Raw genomic sequence first — 21613 nt, 5'->3', positions numbered from 1 at the left:
GACTGCACGACGCTCAATAAAGCAGTTGTAAATACTCTACACGCTGTTGACCGAAAAAAAATGTGAAAAATGTGCTCTCCGGTTTATTTTAAATGGCATATTGAATGTAACGTATAGATACAATTGCAAAACCTATTTACTTCCAGGAATGAAGATTTGCTCTCATAATGCGAGTTTGATAAACAAAGCAGAACGTACACAATAAAGGGAATTAATGTTTACTTTAGTGAAGAAGCAAATCATTGGAATTAATATCGAAACGAACGAAATTCGTTTTATCAAACTTTTTACCATAACATTGTCATTTTTTGACCAATTTAAAATCTGATTACACCAGTGTTTTCAGCGTAAATAATCCTTTAAAACGATGAATACGATGTATAGGGTCGTATTTGAAATTTTGAAGTTGAACTCGTCCTGAGGTGCCCTGTATAATTTTTCTCTAAAAAGGTACAAATTTGAAACGAGACTAAAAAAGATACGTATTTCTGTTTTTTTGATAGCGTCATTGCTTCAAGGGTAATTTAGCCGGACCAACTAAAAAGGACACCCTGTAAAGATACAGGTAAGCTCAAAGTCTCGAACGCTAGTTCCAGGTTGTTTGTGGAAAGAACAGATCCGTATAAAAGAAATAACAAATAATGGCATTATAAATTTATTTTTCTGTGTTTCATTGTGCCAAGAAAATTGGTGAAAACCCGTCGCCATTTTTATAGGCTAACAAATTGAAAACAGGAAGATTGCTCCAGATTACCCGTGGGAAATTTAAAAAAAATTCCCCAAAATGAATAGTTTAAGAGCTAGTCTTATGATGAATACATTAGATAGTTGAACAAGATAGTTCACAATAAAATGCTGAATATCTCGAAAAGGGTTGAGAATGCCAGAATGGGACCATAGTTCATGTACTTTTTTTGTTGCATTTGAGGCATATTAATTATTATATCAATTTTAATTAGAGCAAATATTGATTAGGCAATTATTCTAAGCTTGGAATTTAGTTAATTGCCTTGCAATTTAATCCACCACTTTCTTTCATGCGGGCATCTATTTAGTAAGTCACTTTTGTCTGATTTCTTATTATTTATTAACATTTTCAATCATATCGTAACATGCCAGTTGTGCTTCGTTTATTAAACATATTTTTACAAGGGCATGAAAAATAAAGTATGTACTTTTCTATGCGGGTTTAATTCGTTTGTTTAAGTCAGGTCGTAAAACATCAACATTCTTTCTAAAATAAAAAAATAAAATTGTACATTAGACACGGTGTCCCATGAACTGACATCAATACTTCACGATGTTATCCGACATGCCAGAATGGACTAAGAAGCCCCTATTGTCCAGAGTATGATTCTCAATTGTATTCGAGGTATTTCACTTATCGAGTGACATCAAACTTTCCCAACATCATAAAGCCCAAAATATCTCATAAAATGTTGACCCTACTGTACATTTGATTAAATCAATGGATAGAGCATTGAAAACTCTAGGAGATTCGTTATTTTAATCGTAACCTTAAACGACATACAAAATCATTTAGACGATAAACTTTTACGAGCTTCCACAGTACCTAAAGTTCTTTCTTTTAAACCGCTTAAAACCAATACTAGATGCTCATAAAAAATTCCTTTTCATCAATTCGGCTTCCGTTCTCATCATTCCATTAGCCAACAAGGTTTGAGAGTTATAGAAACTCTTCTCCGCTCTACAGAATAACGAGTGTTTGGGTGCGTTCTTAGATGGACGTTTCCTTTTGTAAACCTGGCAAAACTTATCTTATCCTGTTATCCTACCTAACCGACCATTGCTTCTGATTGAGGTGCGGCGACAGTCAGTCCGACACAAGCCTCGTTCCACAAGGGAGCATTCTTGGTCCCATCCTTTATGTCATTTATACTGCGCACTCTTTACCATTATCACCACCTATGCGGGAGGTAACCAATTAAGTTTTCTAACTCGAATTCTTTCAAAGATACCTCCAACGACTAAAACACCTTGAGTTATCAAAAACTGGTGCCAAAATTGTAGGTCAAGACTAATGAAAAATGTACTCAATGACCAGTCCTACCCTCCAACAAAAAAATAAGAACTTCCATTCAAGTCGACTGTTTAGGACTATAACTGTACAGCAGACCGAAATGGATCCTCGACTTAAGACACAACAACTCAACAGAAGAGCTGGACACTACCGAAATCTTGACCGACTTGAGCGTCAACACTAAAGTAACCTTATACCTTTTACTACGACCACTTTGGACCTAAGGAGTGGAACTGTGGGATTTTGCCAAGCCATCCAACATTCAGCGCACACAATTCTTCCAATCAAAAGTCCTCAGACAATTCGTCATAGCTCCTTACTAATTGATCGCCTCCTCGCCATCCACAACGATCACAACATTCCATTTGTCAAAGAACTGATCCATTCCCGATTCCAAAAGTTTCACACCAACTTCTCGATTCATCCTAACCCTACAGCTCAAGCCATTTCTACACATTCCCATCCCGAGAACCCTTCAAGGAGACTATCGACGCTGTCCTCGACATCTTTTTTCCTCTTAATCTCTCACACTTAGTGTCAGCATTGGTGGTTTTTCATGGCACATGTCCTCCGGGTGGAGCGCTAGCATTAATGTTAGTGTTCTGACTAGGTAAAAAAAAATTTAATACTTTTTAAAAGGATAGTTCCTACTCACAGTAAAGTAGTACTTTCTATTCTAAAAAAATTTATTCTCTTTTGTAATATGTACGAATATGTATAGGGTACAAATAAAATAATAATAATAGAAAAAAGATCTCTTGTAAATAAAAAAAAAATTAAAATACAACATACTCAATTGACGATTTACGAAAAGTAGGGAACGGAATAGGAAAAAGTTAAATTTTGTGTAGAATAATAGAACGTTCCAACTTTCCCTCGTATCATTTTGAAATGTGTTTGATAGTCTTGTAATAATCTGTAACATGTACAAAGATAAGGGGCAACAGCCAGCATTTTGCAGATGTGAAGCATAAAGTTTCACATTTACGGTATCAAGTTGAACAGGAATGTTTCCAGCCACTGGAAGGCAAGTGAATGAAATAAGGGAGGCGTGTGAATTTAGATAGTAATATACAATCAGATATGATCGAAGCCTAAGAGGAAATTTTTCTCCAGTTTTGTCGGCGCCCTTTTGTACGGCGATCGATTCTGGAATTCTCATAAAGCAATGTTCCCGCCATTAGGAGGACATACCAAGGAATGCTATAAAATACACTCGGTCTTACATTAAGGATCCGACGAAATGGCCACGCCGATGGTTCATCACCGGACGTGAAATTTGACTCGGACCCCTTTTTCGGAACAGTTTTCACATCGAGATTTGAAATGTGACATATCACTGCCCACGGACACGAGCCCGTGACCCGGCCCGGAACTTCATCACCTTAGAAGGAAATACGACCTTTGCCCTATCCCAGAGAAATAGAGAAACCTTTGAATTATTTACACATTTCACCCTCCCCCATATATAAAACGGACCGATCGACGAAAATAGCCCGTCACGCGATTCCAAAATTTTATTTATCCCTCCTAGGCATAATCAAAAAAGCTAAAGAGAATAAAATGAAATGTGAAAAAATGAAAAACAAACCACTCGAATAGAAACGACTTTACATATCAATTTTTTAATTTAGTATTTCAACTACGAGGTTATATGAACTCTCGGGGTGTCGGTATTTCTGAAAAAACAACCCGTTTGTAAGTATGTCGGCCCGAATGCAGGACCGCTGGATTCGAACTCGAGACTTTTACCTTACAGTGATGAGCGTTGTGTCAACGCCTAAACCGTTGCGTCCCTGTTGCCCTTAAATCGGTTTTCTTAACCAACTCCATTGAGCGGTTGTTTCGCATTAGAAGAGGTCTCTTCTTCCGAAATTCTTCTCAAATATACTAGGTATTGACTGTCATTGCTTCAATTCCATTCCATGAATTTTATTTGCATTCCAGATTATATCCCAATTGAGTAGTTGCTTCGCGTTCGAAGTTATGGGTGGCTCTTTCTTCCTCCTCATTGCAAATCTACAAACGAGATCATCGTTGAATATTTCTATATTGTGTAGATGTTTTCTCAGATGACAGTGACCGGTAAATAGTCCAGTCACACCTCTGAGGTAGCCTTCTCTAACTATAGCAGTAAGCAGTCGTGAGGTTTTTTTTGCATCAGTTTTATACCCCTGCCATATAATTCAATTTTTTTCCTATATATAATTTTTATATCCTTTTATTTATTTTTTCTAAAAAGCTTACGATTGTGCCGTACATCTGTACTTCAATATATTGTTGTATTCTACCGGTTTGTTGTTAATCTTTGATTTTAAACATTTCTTCCCGCTGCTGAATATACTGTGGGCATATCATTATGCTCCAAAGTTTCCTCCTCGCCATATTCACCCCATCCTCCTCCAAATTGATTTTCTTTAGATATGCTTTACACATTCCGTGGTACTGACCATCCTGCACGTTTTTTTATTAACACTAATTTCTGAAAACCAAGCTTGCAATTGGGGAACATGCCTTTATAAACCAAACCCTTTCCTATTTTGCTCATACCAACGTTGCCATCCCTCCACATTCCTGTTTTCATTGTTCAAATCGGAATATGGGAGCCTAATGCAAACACTTCTTCCACTTGTTGCGGCCTCCTTCCCAAGCAGGTCCACCTTCTCATTACCGGAATCCACATGAATTCCACTCTCATACACTTCTCTTGAGCATTTTTTAACAATGCTTTATTTTCCCAGATTAAGTAGTTGTTGACTTTGCTGTTCGTGTGTGTCACTAAAGCATCCAATGCACTTCTACTATCTGATAGAAAAGGACATACCGGTTTTGGCTTTGGAGAGTCTAATAGCTACCTCGTCGCTTCTCTCATGGCGACTAGTTCATTATGGAGGATTATGCTTCATCCGGAAGCCTAAAAGCTTGACCGGATTTTATTTGTGGGTCACATCCTATCCTCAATTTTCGAACCATACGTATACAGCCAACATGCATTACTCGTATATATTACATGCTTTTGTTATCCCAAGAATAGGTTCAAGGCCTTGAAGATTCTCCTCTGGCCAGTGTGTCCGATTTTTCGTAATCCAGAATTCATTCGTACCCTGGTACCAAAAGTACCAAAAGATATCATTAGGTGTTTCCACAGATTTTGAGGATTTTGTTTTATAACAAAAAATATCATTCTTGTTTCAACAACTTCTAAGGCACAGGATTGTCTAAGGCACAAACATTTGATGGCATGTATTTCACCTGGAGAGACCGAGGTGTCTTCCGTAATGAGTTCGATTGCTCATATTTTAGTTTGTACAAAAGAGCCATTAAATAACACCATTAAAATCAGTACATAAATTATAAATGAAAAGCACCGAAGATCAAAAATGACCCCGATTTATTACATCAAACACACAGACAAACAGTACTTATATTGGCAATACACAACCCCCTGTATCCAAGGCGTCATAACTAGTACTTTATTCCACAAATATCACCCAAAATCAGCGGGGGTAGGCAGATCAGTTTGACAGGTAACTATCAAACAATGTTTATCATCTCGCACACCAAAATTAAAAAAAAAGCGTTTTCAATAATTTATAAGAAATTGTGTAATAAATTATAATTTTCTCTTGTTAAAAAATTAAAAATGACTACAATGTTGCGACGATGGTTTTAAATTGGAAAACTGCTTTATGATTTTCAAGACACAGGAACCCAATTTTTTTTATTAACAAGATATATTTATTATTAGCAATTAGTTGTTAATAACATCTGTTTTATCGTAACCTATATAGTAAAAGAGATCTGTTAAGGTACAGTGCACATTGTGCGATAACGACCTCGTTTCAAATCGTAAACTGAACAAAAAGGCCGTTTATTTCATTCAATAACAAAAACACTTTCCCTTTCATTTCGGTGATATCGTTTATTTCAACGTGAACGATTTTTTTAAATATGAGAACATTTTGAAATTAAAACGAAAGTTGGTATTAAGTAGGTATACAGCTCACTCCAAGTGTTTCAATTTTCTACCTGTTGCTTTCTCATTTTCAATTGGAAACGGTTAGAAAACATTTTTTAAATTCTTAATGTGGAAGGTTAAGACATGGCCAACAGGAACAAACGGAACAGTGAACCTAACGACTACAGTTTTCCACGTGAACAGTTACACAATGGAAAAATGGATAAACCACCAGAGGAAACAAAATTTTCTTACTCTGCCAGCTTTAAAATTGAGTTAAACAAATGAACGTTCATTGCTCACTGTTTCGCATGGAACTGAATAAACTAAAAAAAAAGTGGTCAAATCACTGTAAAAGAGGAGAGGTAAGAGCGATATTACTGACCCGTTAATAAAATCCCATTGATTATTCTTGCTAGTCCACTGAAATTATTTATACCCCTAATAGGCACGTCCTTATGAATGATCCGATGTAATTAGAGAATAATGAAATGATAAATTACAAGCGGTAGCGGGAAAGTAAACTCAGAGGTATTTCAGGGGTCCATCTTTGACCCGATCCCTAAGCGATTATTATTAACGACGTAGTCAGTCGGTAATATTTCTACGTTTTCGGCCACCGTGCTGTAAATTAATGTAGATGTATGCTTCCATAATTGTTTTGTAGTTTGCCCCTTGCCGCTTGTGTGGTTGTGCATAAATTTGTATAAATATTCAACTGTCCAATTATACATGGAGTGGCGATAAAATGATCTGTACGGCTCTAATCTCGATCCTGTTGAAAAAATAGTATGAAAGATGAATTTTGGAAAATAATGATTTAATGTTAACCCTTTATGGTCTAATTTGTCTTAGAGTATAACGAACTTTAGTAAGTTTGTTTAAAGGCTAGCGGGAAATCCTGTGATTGGCGCCAAATAAATCAGGGTTGCCAATACACGGGCAGAAAGAGAGCATAAACAACACTGCGCCAGCCCTAACCTCACGTATTTCCTGCTAGCCTTAAACAAGTTTGATAAAGGCTCTGCAGCAACTTTGGGCAAGAAAGGGTTAAATTATAAACTGAATAAAAAAAAAATGCTTGGCAAATATAACAATCTATGTAACAAAGATGCAGTGGTAGAGATAGAAGATTCCATGGTGGAGATTTTAGAGTGGTGCCAAATAACTCCATAAAGTCATGGGATTAGTTAAGCTTTGTGTGTGTGTAGTTAAGCTTGGAAATTTGTGAAATTTGGTGTTGTCCTGAGGGAAGAAGAAAGTGTGCAAAAGAAAGAGTTAATGACTAGTTATGATTGTAAATATTTTACTTATTGATAATTACTAATTAAGGATATTTATCTAAACTTATTAATATAAAATTTAAACTTTGACACCCTCCTCGCATTCATACACACCATAAACATAACTAAATATGAAAATCCTATGGATAGTGCCTTTTTGTTTTTGTTTTTCTTTTTTTTTCAACTGCATATGGTTAGTGAGATGGACTCCATCCTATAAGACCGATGTCAAGTAGTAAGGTTGGCATGGTGACATAGTGGATGGCAGGTGTCTTACGAAAGGGTTCAAATGATGGGGTAGTTTGAAATGGAACCTTTTGTACTGGGATTGGGTCATATAAAGGGGGACATTTAGGTCGGCATGAATGGTATGATTGGAAACAAAAAAAGCGACATTGAGTGTTGTTCTGAGGATTTTAGATTGAAGGGATTGAATTTGTTTAAGGTTGGAACGCTTAGTAATCCAAGAGTTCAAGTCTGTCAAAATCGGAGCCAGCAGGGTAATGTAGTTTTCTTTTGTTTATCAGCGAGACTTTCGATCGTCTGTCCATTAGCCGTTTTAGCATGGTAAACCATATGTTACAGTCTATGCTCTTAATTGGTGTGTGGGGGTACCACGTCAATCCTTTGTCCAGGTAGGGTCTGAAGTATAGTTCACAAAGGTTCCAATCCCTTCGGTAATGCTTGCTTTTGTGGTGAATTTTTCCTTTACTGCAAGTTGTGCTAATTCATTACACATTAGTGCATAATTTTTTTATGTTCTTTACGTACATGGGGATTTTGGGTTCGGACTTTTGTGGGAGCAGTTGTGTCCATTCCGTCTAGTATGCTTAATGGAGCGAACGGTTGTTTATAAGCACCCCTGGAGGAGCTGTAACAGTGACCGCTGCATCCCAGGAAGTGCTTGGACCGAGTCTTTGGCTATCGGCCATGACTTGTGGCTAGAAGCTTGAAGTTTTTGGGGACGTTTATTTATTGGTCTCGTGTTTTGTAGAATTTCTCATGAGGCTAGTAGGGTCTCGTGCATTTTTTAAATTTTTTATGTGAGTTGGAAGTAGTATTGCTTTTCGTTTTGGCCGAAGTTATTGAAGTTATCTCGTTATCGGTGGAGCTTGTTAGGCAAGTTCGATCACTCTTCATGTAATAGACAACACTGTTTAGTAGCATTGAGTACATTGCATAAGTGTAAAAAATATTAATAAGATAATAATAATGACAGGTAAAAATGTGAGAAGACGAAAAAATAAAAGTTGATAAATAAACAAAAACAGTCCGCGGTGGGCTACTCTGTTGATAAAAAGTTACGCCGTGAGAGGCTATATTTTTATCCCCGGATAAACCCGAGCAGCAGCTTTTCGTCGATCCACTTTCCTATCAATTGAGAAATGTTCACTCACTGGTTATCAAGTCCTTTGGTGAAACTACTCAAAACAGCTGGATAGCATACGTAAATGTTACGACTTGCACTGTGCTCGTGTTTGAGCAGATCTTACATAAAGTCCACAATACAAGTAGATTTTAAGAGCTGAAATAGACACGAGTACGATATCAATTTTCTAACTAGAATAGAAGTAATTCCCAAGGAGGTGACGACTATCGTATATACTGGTGGGAGCGATTTCTTGATGAATATTATGTTTGTTGATTCTCCACCGTCGAAGCCAGGTTTCATGGATATGAAATTGATTTTGAAGATTAAAGTTAGCTGTGACGGGATGTTTATAGGGAGAAAGGATTGCGGTACCATCGGCAAAGGTAGTAGAGTTAGGTTGAATAGGTAGGTCGGAGGTATAAATTTAGTAAAGCAGAGGAGCGAGGGCGCTGCCCTGTGGGCACCTTTTAGAATAGGATAGGTAGGATCTAATGAAGTTATGTGGGTTAGTTGGAAGTAACGATAGTTAAGATTGGACCTTAGGATATGGTAATAGGTTGGGGGGGGGGTATTCTTAATGTTTCTTAAATCTTAAGCTTTAAAATAAAAATAATTAAATTTATTGTTCTTCTTTAACAACGTTCTTCTGTGCGGATGTACAAAAAATGAGTAAAGTTCTACCTGCTGCATTGCTCATTCGGAAATGAAAGTTTTCTTAGTCTCGCGTTTTATGGGAATGCCAGCAATAAGTTTAAATCATTTCTGCCTAATTATAATACATTTGAAAAGGCTGTTAAGATCTTGAAAGGGGGATTTATGCGACGATTTGCACACTAATTCATTCATCAGAGGGATCGCGTGTCTGGAACGTTTGATGACCGTTTTTAGCCTGCGTCCGATTTTATCCCCCTGCCGAGGTCAAGGATGAAGGTCAAGCTGGAAAAATAAAGCAAAACGCCTCCTGCACCGTCAAGGTCCTATTTTTCCCTAATGGGTCGAAACAATACCCGTGGTAACTATGTGCGTGAGATTTCGCGATATGTAACAGTCAGTCGCGGACGAGGATGTTATGAAATGGGCGTCGGCCTGATGTAAATTAAAACTGGAAAGGTGGATCGCTTTCTCTGGCACAACCGAGTGATAATACTCAATCGGCACTTTACTACAATCACGAGAGCACTATGTCACTTTTAGAAACTGTTTATCAAGAATTAATTGGAAAGAAGCTATTTTGTATCCAGCGATAGACTTTTTCCTTTTACGGAGCTCAAATTTCTATTACGATCAGGCTAGCTTTTTCCTTCTTGATTTCTTTATATCATCCACATTGTCTGCCTAGCGTACGGTTTAGTAGAATAGACTTGATTACAATAGAATATTTTATTGTATTTAAGCATAACATATATGCAGAGGGATAAACATTTTGCTTTCTCTTCTATTTTTACATAGATATATTACAGTACTTCATCAATGCAAAAAAATTTAAAATTCACTATCATGCGTACTGCACAATAATATTAATAGGGAATATACATACATTTTTTAACAAATTGTTAATTTTTTATTTATATTATCTTAATTAATTATATAACAAACTAACTAATTATTAGTAGTAATTTAGACGCTCAGACAGTCTAGCAATACAATCATAAATATTAGATGACTGGTTGCAGTAACACGAAAATATAACCTAAAGTAAATCAACAATCTTTATTTCAATCGACACCCACAAATATGTGTTTGCAATAATTACTACATTATTTTCACATATTTTTTAAACGAGCCTGCTCCCTTTCTTCTCAAAAATATTTGAGAAGAACTTCTTCCTAAAAAGATCCCTACTCTTCATTCTTTCAACCTTCTTCCAATTCCAAGACCACCAATTTGATTTTCTCTCTTTCCACATTCTACAACCCAGCAGGTGCTTCGCACCAACCAACCACGTATCTCATCCTTAGAGCGTAAAGAATATTGTATGCGGACATTCGTAGACGTGTTACAAACGTTTGAAACGCTTCCTTCAAAACAACTTCTGAGTTCTCAAGGTTCGGACTACTCCGACTGTGTGTGTGGGGGGGGGCGGAGTTCCACAAGGCAGTGTGCTTGACTACTCCTGTACCTTCTCTACATGTACATCCCAACAACACCTTCTAAACTCCTGCATCCTTAGCAGACGACACAAACGTGATTTCCTCTGGTCCTTCGGAGGAGCAGTAGGCATACTCCATCGAAAGCAGAATAAAGCAAACTTTGGAGGATAAAAATTAATGAACCCACCCATGTTACACTCAGAGCAAAACCCTTCACACACTCAACAACATTCCTATGTGACTGTGGTAGGCTACCTTGGGTTCTACCTTGACACACACGCTTAACCTGGAACCGATACATGTAAATAAGAAGGATACTAAACAGACGCTTCGGACTTCTCTACCAACTATTTGGACGGAAATCTAACATGTCGACAAAAAATAAGCCGACACTGTCCAAAACATTACTAAAACAGCTTTGTACATATGAATTAGAACTATGGGGCACTGCTAAACCTACCAATATGTATGCATAATACCATGTATAAAGAATTCAGTCCTTCCATTCAAAGTACTCAGAATCATAGTCAACGCTCCTATTATGCCTTCCGAACTATCCCTCCACAACGACCTCAAAATTTGTAAATAAATTAATCCCTACTAAATGTTTCACAATCCATGTAAAACTGCCTAACTCATAGCACCATCCATGTCCAACATGACACATCCCTACAACCCAGAAAGAGATTGAAGCAGAGGTGGCCCCGAGAACTCCTTATGAATAGTAGATAACTATCCCGGTAGATGGGTTGCTAGCGCCCCTCTGGATATATGCAAATGATATATATTGTATCTCACTACATAATATATTTATTTGTACAGGTGGTGTAAAAAAAACGAAAAATGGTTTTTTTAAAGGATTTTATTATACGTGCTTCTCTATACATACAAAAATATTGACCTAAAAAGTCAGGCAATTCATCATTTTTAACAACCAAGTTTCTCCCATGCATAAGACATCCATTTTTTTTAAAGTGTCAAGTACTCGCATATCAAAGTGTGAAATTAATAAATTTTCAAAATACATATGCACAAACATGCTTTGCTCACTTTCTACGACGTGTACCTACGACACCTTATTGAGATGATTCTTATTTAGAGATGAATAAGCCCGTACCATCATCGACCAAAAATGCCTTCTGAGGGGATCCTAGACCATATTTTTTCGTAAAATTGCGACTCAAAGGTAGAGACGTTCCAGGGCTCCTGGTCCTCTTCTTCCTTCTTCATCTGTTGTCATTGGATCGAGACTTGAGAGAACTGGCTGAGATCCAGGATGTTGTTCGCGTTAAAATTCTTTCCCCGATGATTGAAATATGTCTTATAAGGGAAGCCTTAATGTTATCAGATTTCCCTTTAATATATAATGTACTGTTCCCGGTTGAAACGATAGAAGTAAGGCAGATCTTCACGAATATACACTGATGGACAAATTTAACGCATCACTCAATTTATTTTTATAATTTTTTTAAATAATTTGAAGTACATGGCAACTACCTTCAAGTAGGTAACAAATACAGTGAGCAAGTTACTATATACAAAATTAAAACCAAGAGTTGTGAAAACACCATTGGTATTACTACAATGTTACTTGTCTGTTTAATTGATTGTCATTGTCACTTTTACTATCATCACCATCACTTCCAAGGAGATCTACCGGCTATTGTCTCTTCAGTCGGCGGGGAGGGTTTGAGGGGATTCTGGGAGGTTCTGATGTGCTGATTTACGGTAGTTGGAGGTTTGTATGAAATTTACGGTAACCGGAACGTATTTCATTTTGAACGAAAGGGATATGTAAATCTGTATGTGTAGTTAGGTTCGATACATAAATGGAGCCTCTAGTATTTTTCATAGTATTAAGGACTGGGCAGTTTGAAAACCTTGTTGGAATGTTTGGCTGAACCCCAAACTTCCAAGTTCCAGTCCGTAAGTCCATATCGGCTCGTAAATATGGTGTTGTAAAGCAGCCTTTTATTTTTGAGAGGTAAATTAGAGCGTTTATCAACAAGTCGTGCAAGAGCTCTATATCATAACCTCCTGACGTTTCAATCGTGTGTCCTCACGTTAGGCGTTTGTCGATGCACATTCTGAGGTACCGCACCTTGTCCGCAGTTGGGAGGGGAATATTATTTAAGAAAACGAGGGGAGATCTTTTTATGGAGAGTGAAGGTAATGTGGGTGGATTGTCTGTGTTATTTGTATAAAATTAAATCCATTATTTTTCTACATTAGTTTTAGGTAATTAGAAGCTATCGTAGTCGAAATAGACAGTAAATAATCATTAATGCGTTGTTTACTTTTGTCTGATTAAACCCATCTGAACAGACAGCATTATGTCCTTCCATTCTGGTACTCATAAAGATCAATGTCAGTCAATCTTTTTCCTTCGTTGATTTCATTTGATATTATTCTTATTCTTAAGAATCTTTCTTTTCTTTTTTCTTCTTTTTTCAAACCTTCAGTCAGTCATTTGAGTGACTATGACAGTGTCTGGGTTAGAGAAGGATTTGAGCTGGACGAGGTGACGTCTTGCTGTATGTTTGTGAGAATCTCCAGCCTTTTAATCACTAGCCACAGTTCGTTCAAAATTTACTGCAAGTGAAATAATTTACAGATTGATATTTATTTATTCCACGCTAGTAAATAATACAGTAGTTGCAGTTGTGGCAGTCTCGCCGGATTATTTTATAAGACTCAACAACACGCCTCAGCTCCCACCTAGTTCGTATCTACGACTGTATCTCATAGAAAAGAAAATTCACAGAGAGTAATTCGAAATGGAATAAAAATGATTTAGCTTTACTTTCGAAAAGATCTTTTATGGAAACGCTAAATGGATTCACATACACAGGCACTTTTTAAAGAGCGAGAACAAGTTTCATTTCGAAAAAACTAAATCTAGTCTACAGTAATTCCCTTTTAATACAGTTTAGTACATCCCCACTTATATTTTCTGATAAACTATATTTTAAGCACATAACCAGTTTATGTTTTATACGATTCAATACAAACTGTTTTAATTAGTATCGACATCAACAAGCAAATCTTTTGAACCTAGATTTATGTCTAAATTAACATATTAAGTGAAACTTTCAGCCTGCCATTTGTCAGAAAGTTTTCTCTGCCCATGAAGTTCCGAAAGTAATTAACAAGTCCAAAATATTATCAAGGGATTATTAATATTAATTAGAAAAATTATTTAACTCCTTCTAAAACTCGTTTACGATAGTTGTCATTATAAAAAAAAGAGGACAATACTTCGTTTCTTACCCGAATTATCGGTTTATTCAGCACAAACGTCTTAGGATTCTGAATGTAACTGATGAGCTGGGATGCGGGCGGATTTCGTACATATTTGTTTTCCGCGACATCGAACCGCAATTGAAAATGGACCGATTGGGATTGTTCAGCCTTTTCAACAAATCACGGTTCATACCTGAGAGAGATCCAAGTCCGGATCGACCTGTTTTCTAAAAGTAGCTAAGAGATGATATACTGCCCAGAAAAAAAATACATACACGGTCTACAATCAACAGAAAGAATTTATTACGAAGTACAGAGAGTAAACATATTTGAGAAACGGCTTTATGTTAAGTTCCACTTATTCAATACAATCAATGAATATTCATCAGCACCCGATGTGTTTTAACAAAAAGAGGATTTGTTTTAAAAAATTTATAAATTGTAAATATACAGGATGTATTGACTCCTATACTCCACCCATTTAATTCGGAAACTATTAACTTTAGCAAAAAATGGACTTTATACTCCCCAAGTTAATTTTGGCTAGGAATCGCGTGGTGGTAACAGATTTAACATAACTTTCTCATCTAGATGGGAAAGACAGTAACTTTGTTATTTTAAATGGTAATACCATATTTTTATTATAATGTTCGATTCTAGAGCTTATTTTATGCCTCTTTTACTACAAGAAATTTTTTGATAGGATCGACTATTTCTGAGTTATGCCCGACGGAAAATGGGGTATGCTTTTTGTAACAACATATCCATCTTAAGCGTCTTCCGTCGGGCCTAACTCAGAAATGGTCGATCCTATCAAAATTTTCCTCTCAGTAAAAGCGGCCTAAAATAAGCTCTAGAATCGAGTTATACAATAAAAATAGGGGATTCTCATTTAAAATAGTAAAGTTAGTGTCGTTTCCCAGCTAAATGATAAAGATGCCGAAAAGGTCTAATAGACCACCTGATTGGCAGAATCAGTAACGACTAACCTGCAAATGAAAAAAAATTACTACTTATAACCTTATCCTGAAATCCTATCTAACCGACCGCTCCTTCAGAATGAGGTGCCGTGACGAGTTCTCGTAAGTTACAAGCCGGCGTGCACAAGGGAGCATTATGGGTCCTATCCTTTTTATCATTTATATTGCCTATACCTCGTAATACCATCAACTCCAATTACTCGGACGATACCGTAATTTTGTCTTGCGCCAGGCCTAAACTCACATTATTTCCTGCTAACCTTAAACAAAATTGCAGAAGTTGGCAATGTTCTGAAGCAACTTTAGGCAAGAAAGGATAATATATACAGGATATGAACAATTTATTTTTGAATAAAGGTGTGGTTGGAGATAGAAGATTTTATGATTGAAATTTTGGATTGGCGTCAAAAATAATCAATGAAAAAATAATCAATAACCCCCAATACACGGGATGAAACATCAAAGAAAAAAACTCTGCACCCACCCTAAATTCAGAGGATTAGCTAAGCTAAGTTTTGTGGGTTTTATGTTAAATTGTAATATGCAAAAAGTTAGTAAAAAAACGAAATTAATCAACTCTTTCAATCAAAATGCTATCTATGCACTTGAAAAATTTGATAGAGCAATGTTTACCAGCCGATTTTTTAAGTCCACGTTATCATTTTCTCGATCTAACACGACCTAACAGAACTAGCAGGGTTAACACAATGATCGTGAATACCCCTATTATGTTTGGTTAAAGACTAAAAAGGATGTCATATAAATGATATAATATTCTTAAGGTTAAAATTACGATTAATTTAAAAATTGTATGTATACCTTATTTTTATTAACGTACGTCCAGGAACGAAAGGTCCACCTGGATTTGTCTAGAATGAAGTGTTGTAGTTCAAAATTGATTAATTATTAGTTATTATAACTAATACAATTATAACATTATTAATTTCACGCTATGTTTATGTATCTGCTACTTCGGGGCAAAACTCGATAAGTCAAATTTCGGTAAAATAGGAAGTGCGTTTTTCAGCGAGTCTTAGGCCTGACAGACTGAATAGAATTGATAAAGACGAGAGAATATCTGCTCATAGAACAGGAGAGTGAAAAGGAAAAAGTTACTACAAAAGTTGGATTATCGAGTTTTGATCAATTAGGTGAGGGTGCAATTATATTTGGCCGATTCAGAGAATTTAAACGATCCAGGACACAGTCAATCGAAAAATATTGTCTTGGACCCCAAATATTATTGGTTTTGCCTCAGTTTTCGATATTTTGTGTTGTTACAATAAAATAGCCCACTTTTGTTCTATACTTTGGGTAGTTTAGAGGAATAGAACAACAGGAGACAATTTTTTAAATTCGTTTTTTTGTTTACAACTGCGCTTGGGTTAAATATGCAACAAGCAAAAATATCGTGTGAATGCACACAAGATTGTATGCACGAACACACAAAAGGGCATGAAATGACGTCCATCCAGGGTTGGGAGCCGTTAGTGGATTTTTTTTTATAAATCCACGTCATCATTTTTTCGATCTAACACGACCTAATAGGGCTAACAGGGTTAGCACAAAGGTACTGAAAACTCCTATAGGGTTTGTAGTCTGTTAAGATTGGAATGCTTAGCAGTTCCGTACGTATATACAGTACGTATAGTAGTTACATCTACGTATGTCCAAATTGGGGCTAGCAGGGCAGACTATTTAAAAATATTATAAGGTCTTGCAGAAATACAGTTCTTTTATTGAAAATAATTGTCCGAAAAATCGTGGAAAAATTAATTCTTGGCGTTTTTTGCCTTACTTTTGTCAAATTACAATCTACTTTTGAGTTTTAAATTTCTCAATAATAGCGTTTGTACATTGCAATATAATCCTACTAATTTAGCTTTCCAACATTATTTTTATTTATAATTTGATTTTTATCACACAAATCACGTTCAATGGGCTCAAAGTATGCTGTATATTGAACCGAAATATTAAAGCTATGAAAATGTTACGTTTTTGTTATTTATTCAAACTAACCACAAATATGATATTTTGTACACAGACGACCAGGTCCAAGACGATTGGTTTTGAATCGTTCACCCGATGGGATGTTCGATCCTCAGCAGAAAGATTTCATTCCCGTCGACAAATTACACCTTGAGGGAACGTGTATTTGGGTTAGAATATAAATAGGCCCTTAGTCTTTTTTTTATGGGGAGGTGAAAGTCCCATCAGCTTATGATGAGAAATCAATCCTGAGGGATGTTAAGCATTGGGCATATTTTTACATTTGACACTCAGGTCGTCTAGCGAGGTGTGAACGGTCATCTAATAAACTATATGAGATCACCAAAACGAGTGACGGGCGTGAAATTATTTCTGAAATCGATTCAGTGTTCATCTTATTTGTTACGCTGTATATCATTACACTTTAAACCTAGTTCTACCACGATAATTTATTACTTATTATCTCACGGAAGTGCGTGGAAATATAATCGTTGATATTTGATTTCATACATTATTTTATTGAAAATTTTTTTAAATTTTATTTATTACAGGGTAAATGGGACGTCGGCTGTCTCGTCGACAAGTACTTTGGCCAAGTCTATCCTCACTACGTATCCGTCCGGGCACCACTCGTGAGGGAAGCTCGCGATCTCCTCGTCACCAAGTTCTTCGGAGACACGGAAAGATTCGAAATGGAATTCTGCGTTCCAGCCGCAGACGTCGCCAGATCGCTCGCAGTGACAGCACATAAACAGGTGAGCTAGTCCTTTTAAAAAATATAAAAAAATTAAAGGATCGGCTGAAACGTGTGATCTAATAACTCACACGAGGGACTTTAAGCACGACCGCCGCCACAATAAAACAACTCGCCCTCGATCCACGTGAATAATGCCATAATTATCCAGTTATTAACCTATCGTTCTTTTGACGTACTCTTTTTTCGTTTTCATTTTATTTGACTTCCTTTTTTCTCTTGAAGGGAGCTTTCTCTTTCAGGCTACACCACCTTAAACGGTTACCATTAATTCCACCAGTTATATTCCACACATTAATCAGTAAAATATCCAATTACTATCACACTCAGTATGGCTTTGATTTGTTAGTCATTCACGTTTAGGAAAAGTAAAAATTACAAAAAAAAAAGAAAAAGAACCATTTAACTACCTACCGTGAACTCGGCAAGTGCAAATCCTCGATAAATAATGACAATTTACTACGAAGTGATACAGCTATAATTTTTCTACGCAAGGTAAAACAAAATAAATTATATTTTCTGGAAGATGAAAGTGCAATTTATGAAATCAACACTAATGTTATTTAGACCAATTTTTGTTGCCGGGATTCGAACCCCGCTCGTGCCGCTAACTTTTTCATCTCAACCAAGACTTTCCATAAAAAGAATAATTCATTGAAATTTAATTTCATTTAACTAATCGGAATTTAAAGGGTTTTCTTGTTTAGTTTTTTCAAAAAATTATATTAAACATCTAAAATAGTTCACCTTCCTGAAAAATTCAATCCTGATGTCGTTGTAACATGATATTTTGAACATTTTTTGTAATAAAATAGTTATTACTTTAAGACAACAGGATTATTACTTTAAGAGATACCGTTTCATTTATGGAATAGTCGGGAAAAACATTTTCTTTATCGTGCCAACGTTTCGATCTTTATTGAGATCATCTTCAGGGCATATTACTTTGATTGAATATAAAAAAATAAATATATTTTTTGCATTGTATAAATTCACTTTTTTCCACATCCTACATATATTTAATAGACTTGAACAATGTTTGTAAATCCCAGGCCCTGAAGATGATCTCAATAAATATCGAAACGTTGGCACGATAAAGAAAATGTTTTTCTGAAACCTACATCACACCAGACCGCATCTCACGATTTCTGAATAATCGTAAAACAAAATAAATTATTTTTTCTGGAAGAGGAAAGTGCAATTTCTGAAATCAAGACTAATGGGAGCCTTTTTATTTAGACCGATTTTTGTGTCGGAATTCGAACCCCGCTCATGACGCCAACTTTTTCAACCAAGACTTTCCATAAAAAGAATAATTCATTGAAATTTAATTTCATTTAATCAATCGGAATTTAAATGGTTTCCTTGTTTAGGTTTTTCAAAAAATTATATTAAATGTCTAAAATAGTTCACCTTCCTGAAAAATTCAATCCTGATGTCGTTGTAACATGATATTTTGAACAGTTTTTGTTGTAAAATGGTTATTTCTTTAAGACAACAGGATTATTACTTTAAGAGATACCGTTTCATTTATGGAATAGTTGGGAAAAACATTTTCTTTATCGTGCCAACGTTTCGATCTTTATTGAGATCATCTTCAGGGCATATTACTTTGATTGAATATAAAAAATAAATATATTTTTTGCATTGTATAAATTCATTTTTTTCCACATCCTACATGTATTTAATAAACTTAAATAATGTTTGTAAATCCTGTGATGATCTCAAAAAAAGATCGAAACGTTGGCACGATAACATTTTTTATAGTAAAATGTACAACAGGGTTATTACTTTAAGAGATATCGTTTCATTTACGGAACAGTTGGGAAAGGGTGAAGTAACCTGAATAAAGTTGAGAGTCAGACTTTGAAAAATAGTGACTTTTAGTCCAATTTGACATGAACCCCTGAAGTATCGACTCCTGTTCACGTGGCACCCTGTATCTTACAGCAGTGAAGGAGAATTAAGATCTAAACAAAAAGACAACCGATAGAGAAACGAAAGACTTAATGAAATAAAGTTGCGAAAGGTTGAAGTAATCTGAAATATCTCGAATACAATTGAGAAGAATCAGATTTTAGAAAATAGGAACTTTTAGACCAATTTGACATGTACCCCTGAAGTATCGACGCCTGTTCACGAGGCTCCCTGTATCTGACCACATATGAAAGATAAATAGAAATTAATATGTTCGAATATACACGAACAATAAAACAGACCTAAGGCGAATACTGGTTTAAAGCAAGTTCTGTCTTCTTTTTGAAAGGTATGGGAATCAGAGAAGGAGTCTGTATTGTCTTCATATTGATTAATATGTGAAAACGATTCCGAACAGTTCGCCCTATGCTAGTGAGCATAAAATGTTTATGATCGCGGGGTCGTCGCCTGGGACCCTAAAACCTACGCTGGGCAAAATCTCCGAGGAATCAGTTTTTCCGAATCTTCCAAACCATAGCAAGATTCTAGAATTATAACATTTTCAATATTTAACTTAATTTTTAGAAACTTTTTTCTTATGTTAAATTTTGTACCAAAGTTTTTGTTTACTGCGTATTACTTTCATAGCGTTTTTGCTCTCCATCGATGAACTCAATTTTTACAGTAGTATAAATATTTTATTGAGGTAAGGCAGACTTTATAAAATGAAGTTATGAAAGCATTAAGTAACCTGAAAAGTGAAATATTTCGATTATAATAGAGAAACCAATTTTGGTCAATAGGGAATTTTTAATCCAATTTGTCATGTAGGATAAACTCGTAAAGTAATCTGTTCACGGGACAATCTGTATATTATTAAATGACAGGGTTCAGAACTTTATTATAAGATAAAACTTGTCTGCTATTCTAGCTTTAATAGTTTTTGGTCTTACATTATTCTTCATGCAAAAATTCTGCAAACAATCCATCTTAGGTCCCGCATCAACACGGTGATATAAGTTCAAAGTAAGCAGAGTTTGTTTGATTTTCATTGGGTCATATGATACTATGCTGAAAAACGACAATATTTTAACAAATATTTCTGTAGGCAACCACTTTCATAAAAAAGTATTTATTTGACCTAAAATACAGAAAAAAACACACATCAAATATTAAAAAACAACATGTTACCAATTAATAAAAGTTAGTTACGTGCCTAATGAAAATGAAACACTGAAGGTTACAACTACAAAAATAGACCATGATATTTCGAATTATAGTTCTTAGTTATTATAGTTCTTTCTTATGACGTTATGCTTCGTCAACAAATGAACTAATGCATAAAGTTCATTTGTAATCATTTGTATAAGTTTATACTACATTTAAAAAAATACTTAAAATACGTGACATAATGCATCACAAAAAAATTGATTTAATTAAGCCTAATAATTACCCTGAAAAACAGGTAGGTACTGTTTTAGGTAGGTACTGTTTGCATAGAAGGACTGACAGAAGGAATTATAAAAATTTGTAAAAAGAACACTTAATGGAACAATTTAATTTTTACATGTATTTTAAAAACAAAATTAATTCTATTCTTCAACCCATAAAAGATAATATAGACAACCTTCTGAAAAACAATGTAATGTATAAAGTGAGGGGTACGCGAAAAAGAATAACATATTTTGCAAAAAATTGTATAATTCTTAAAAAATCGATTGAACCAACACAAGAGAAATATTATTAATAAAGAAGATTGTACAGGTCTGTCAAAACATATTCATAAGACTAACCACACACTGGATTTTGAAAAAGTAAAAATAATGAATAATAAAAATAATAATAAAAGAAATAACAATGAAAAACTTCTGTGGCTAGAGAATGTGAATATAAATTTGGAAAATTCTGTAAGCATTAATGTACAAAAAGATGAAAATAAGATAAGTAATCAATACTATAACAAGATATATAAGATTATATATAAAT

The 21613-nt window shown here is 35.3% G+C and overlaps 1 protein-coding gene across 6 annotated transcripts in view; it reads left to right on the top strand.

The window, feature by feature from the left end:
- The window catches only part of LOC106670926 (puratrophin-1-like), a 463198-nt gene that overhangs the window by 57996 nt on the left and 383589 nt on the right, over positions 1-21613 (top strand). For all 6 annotated transcript variants that reach the window (XM_014401935.2, XM_014401713.2, XM_024225911.1 and 3 more), the window contains exon 3: positions 17508-17711. In XM_014401935.2, the coding sequence (XP_014257421.1) occupies positions 17649-17711 (63 nt within the window). In that variant the 5' untranslated portion in view covers positions 17508-17648. The remainder of the gene's footprint in view (positions 1-17507; positions 17712-21613) is intronic.

The sequence above is a fragment of the Cimex lectularius genome, unplaced genomic scaffold, assembly GCF_000648675.2.
Source record: "Cimex lectularius strain Harlan isolate CLEC.00 unplaced genomic scaffold, Clec_2.1 scaffold23, whole genome shotgun sequence".
In the NCBI taxonomy this organism is placed as follows: Eukaryota; Metazoa; Arthropoda; class Insecta; order Hemiptera; family Cimicidae; genus Cimex; species Cimex lectularius.
This window is presented reverse-complemented; position numbering and strand designations above follow the sequence as displayed.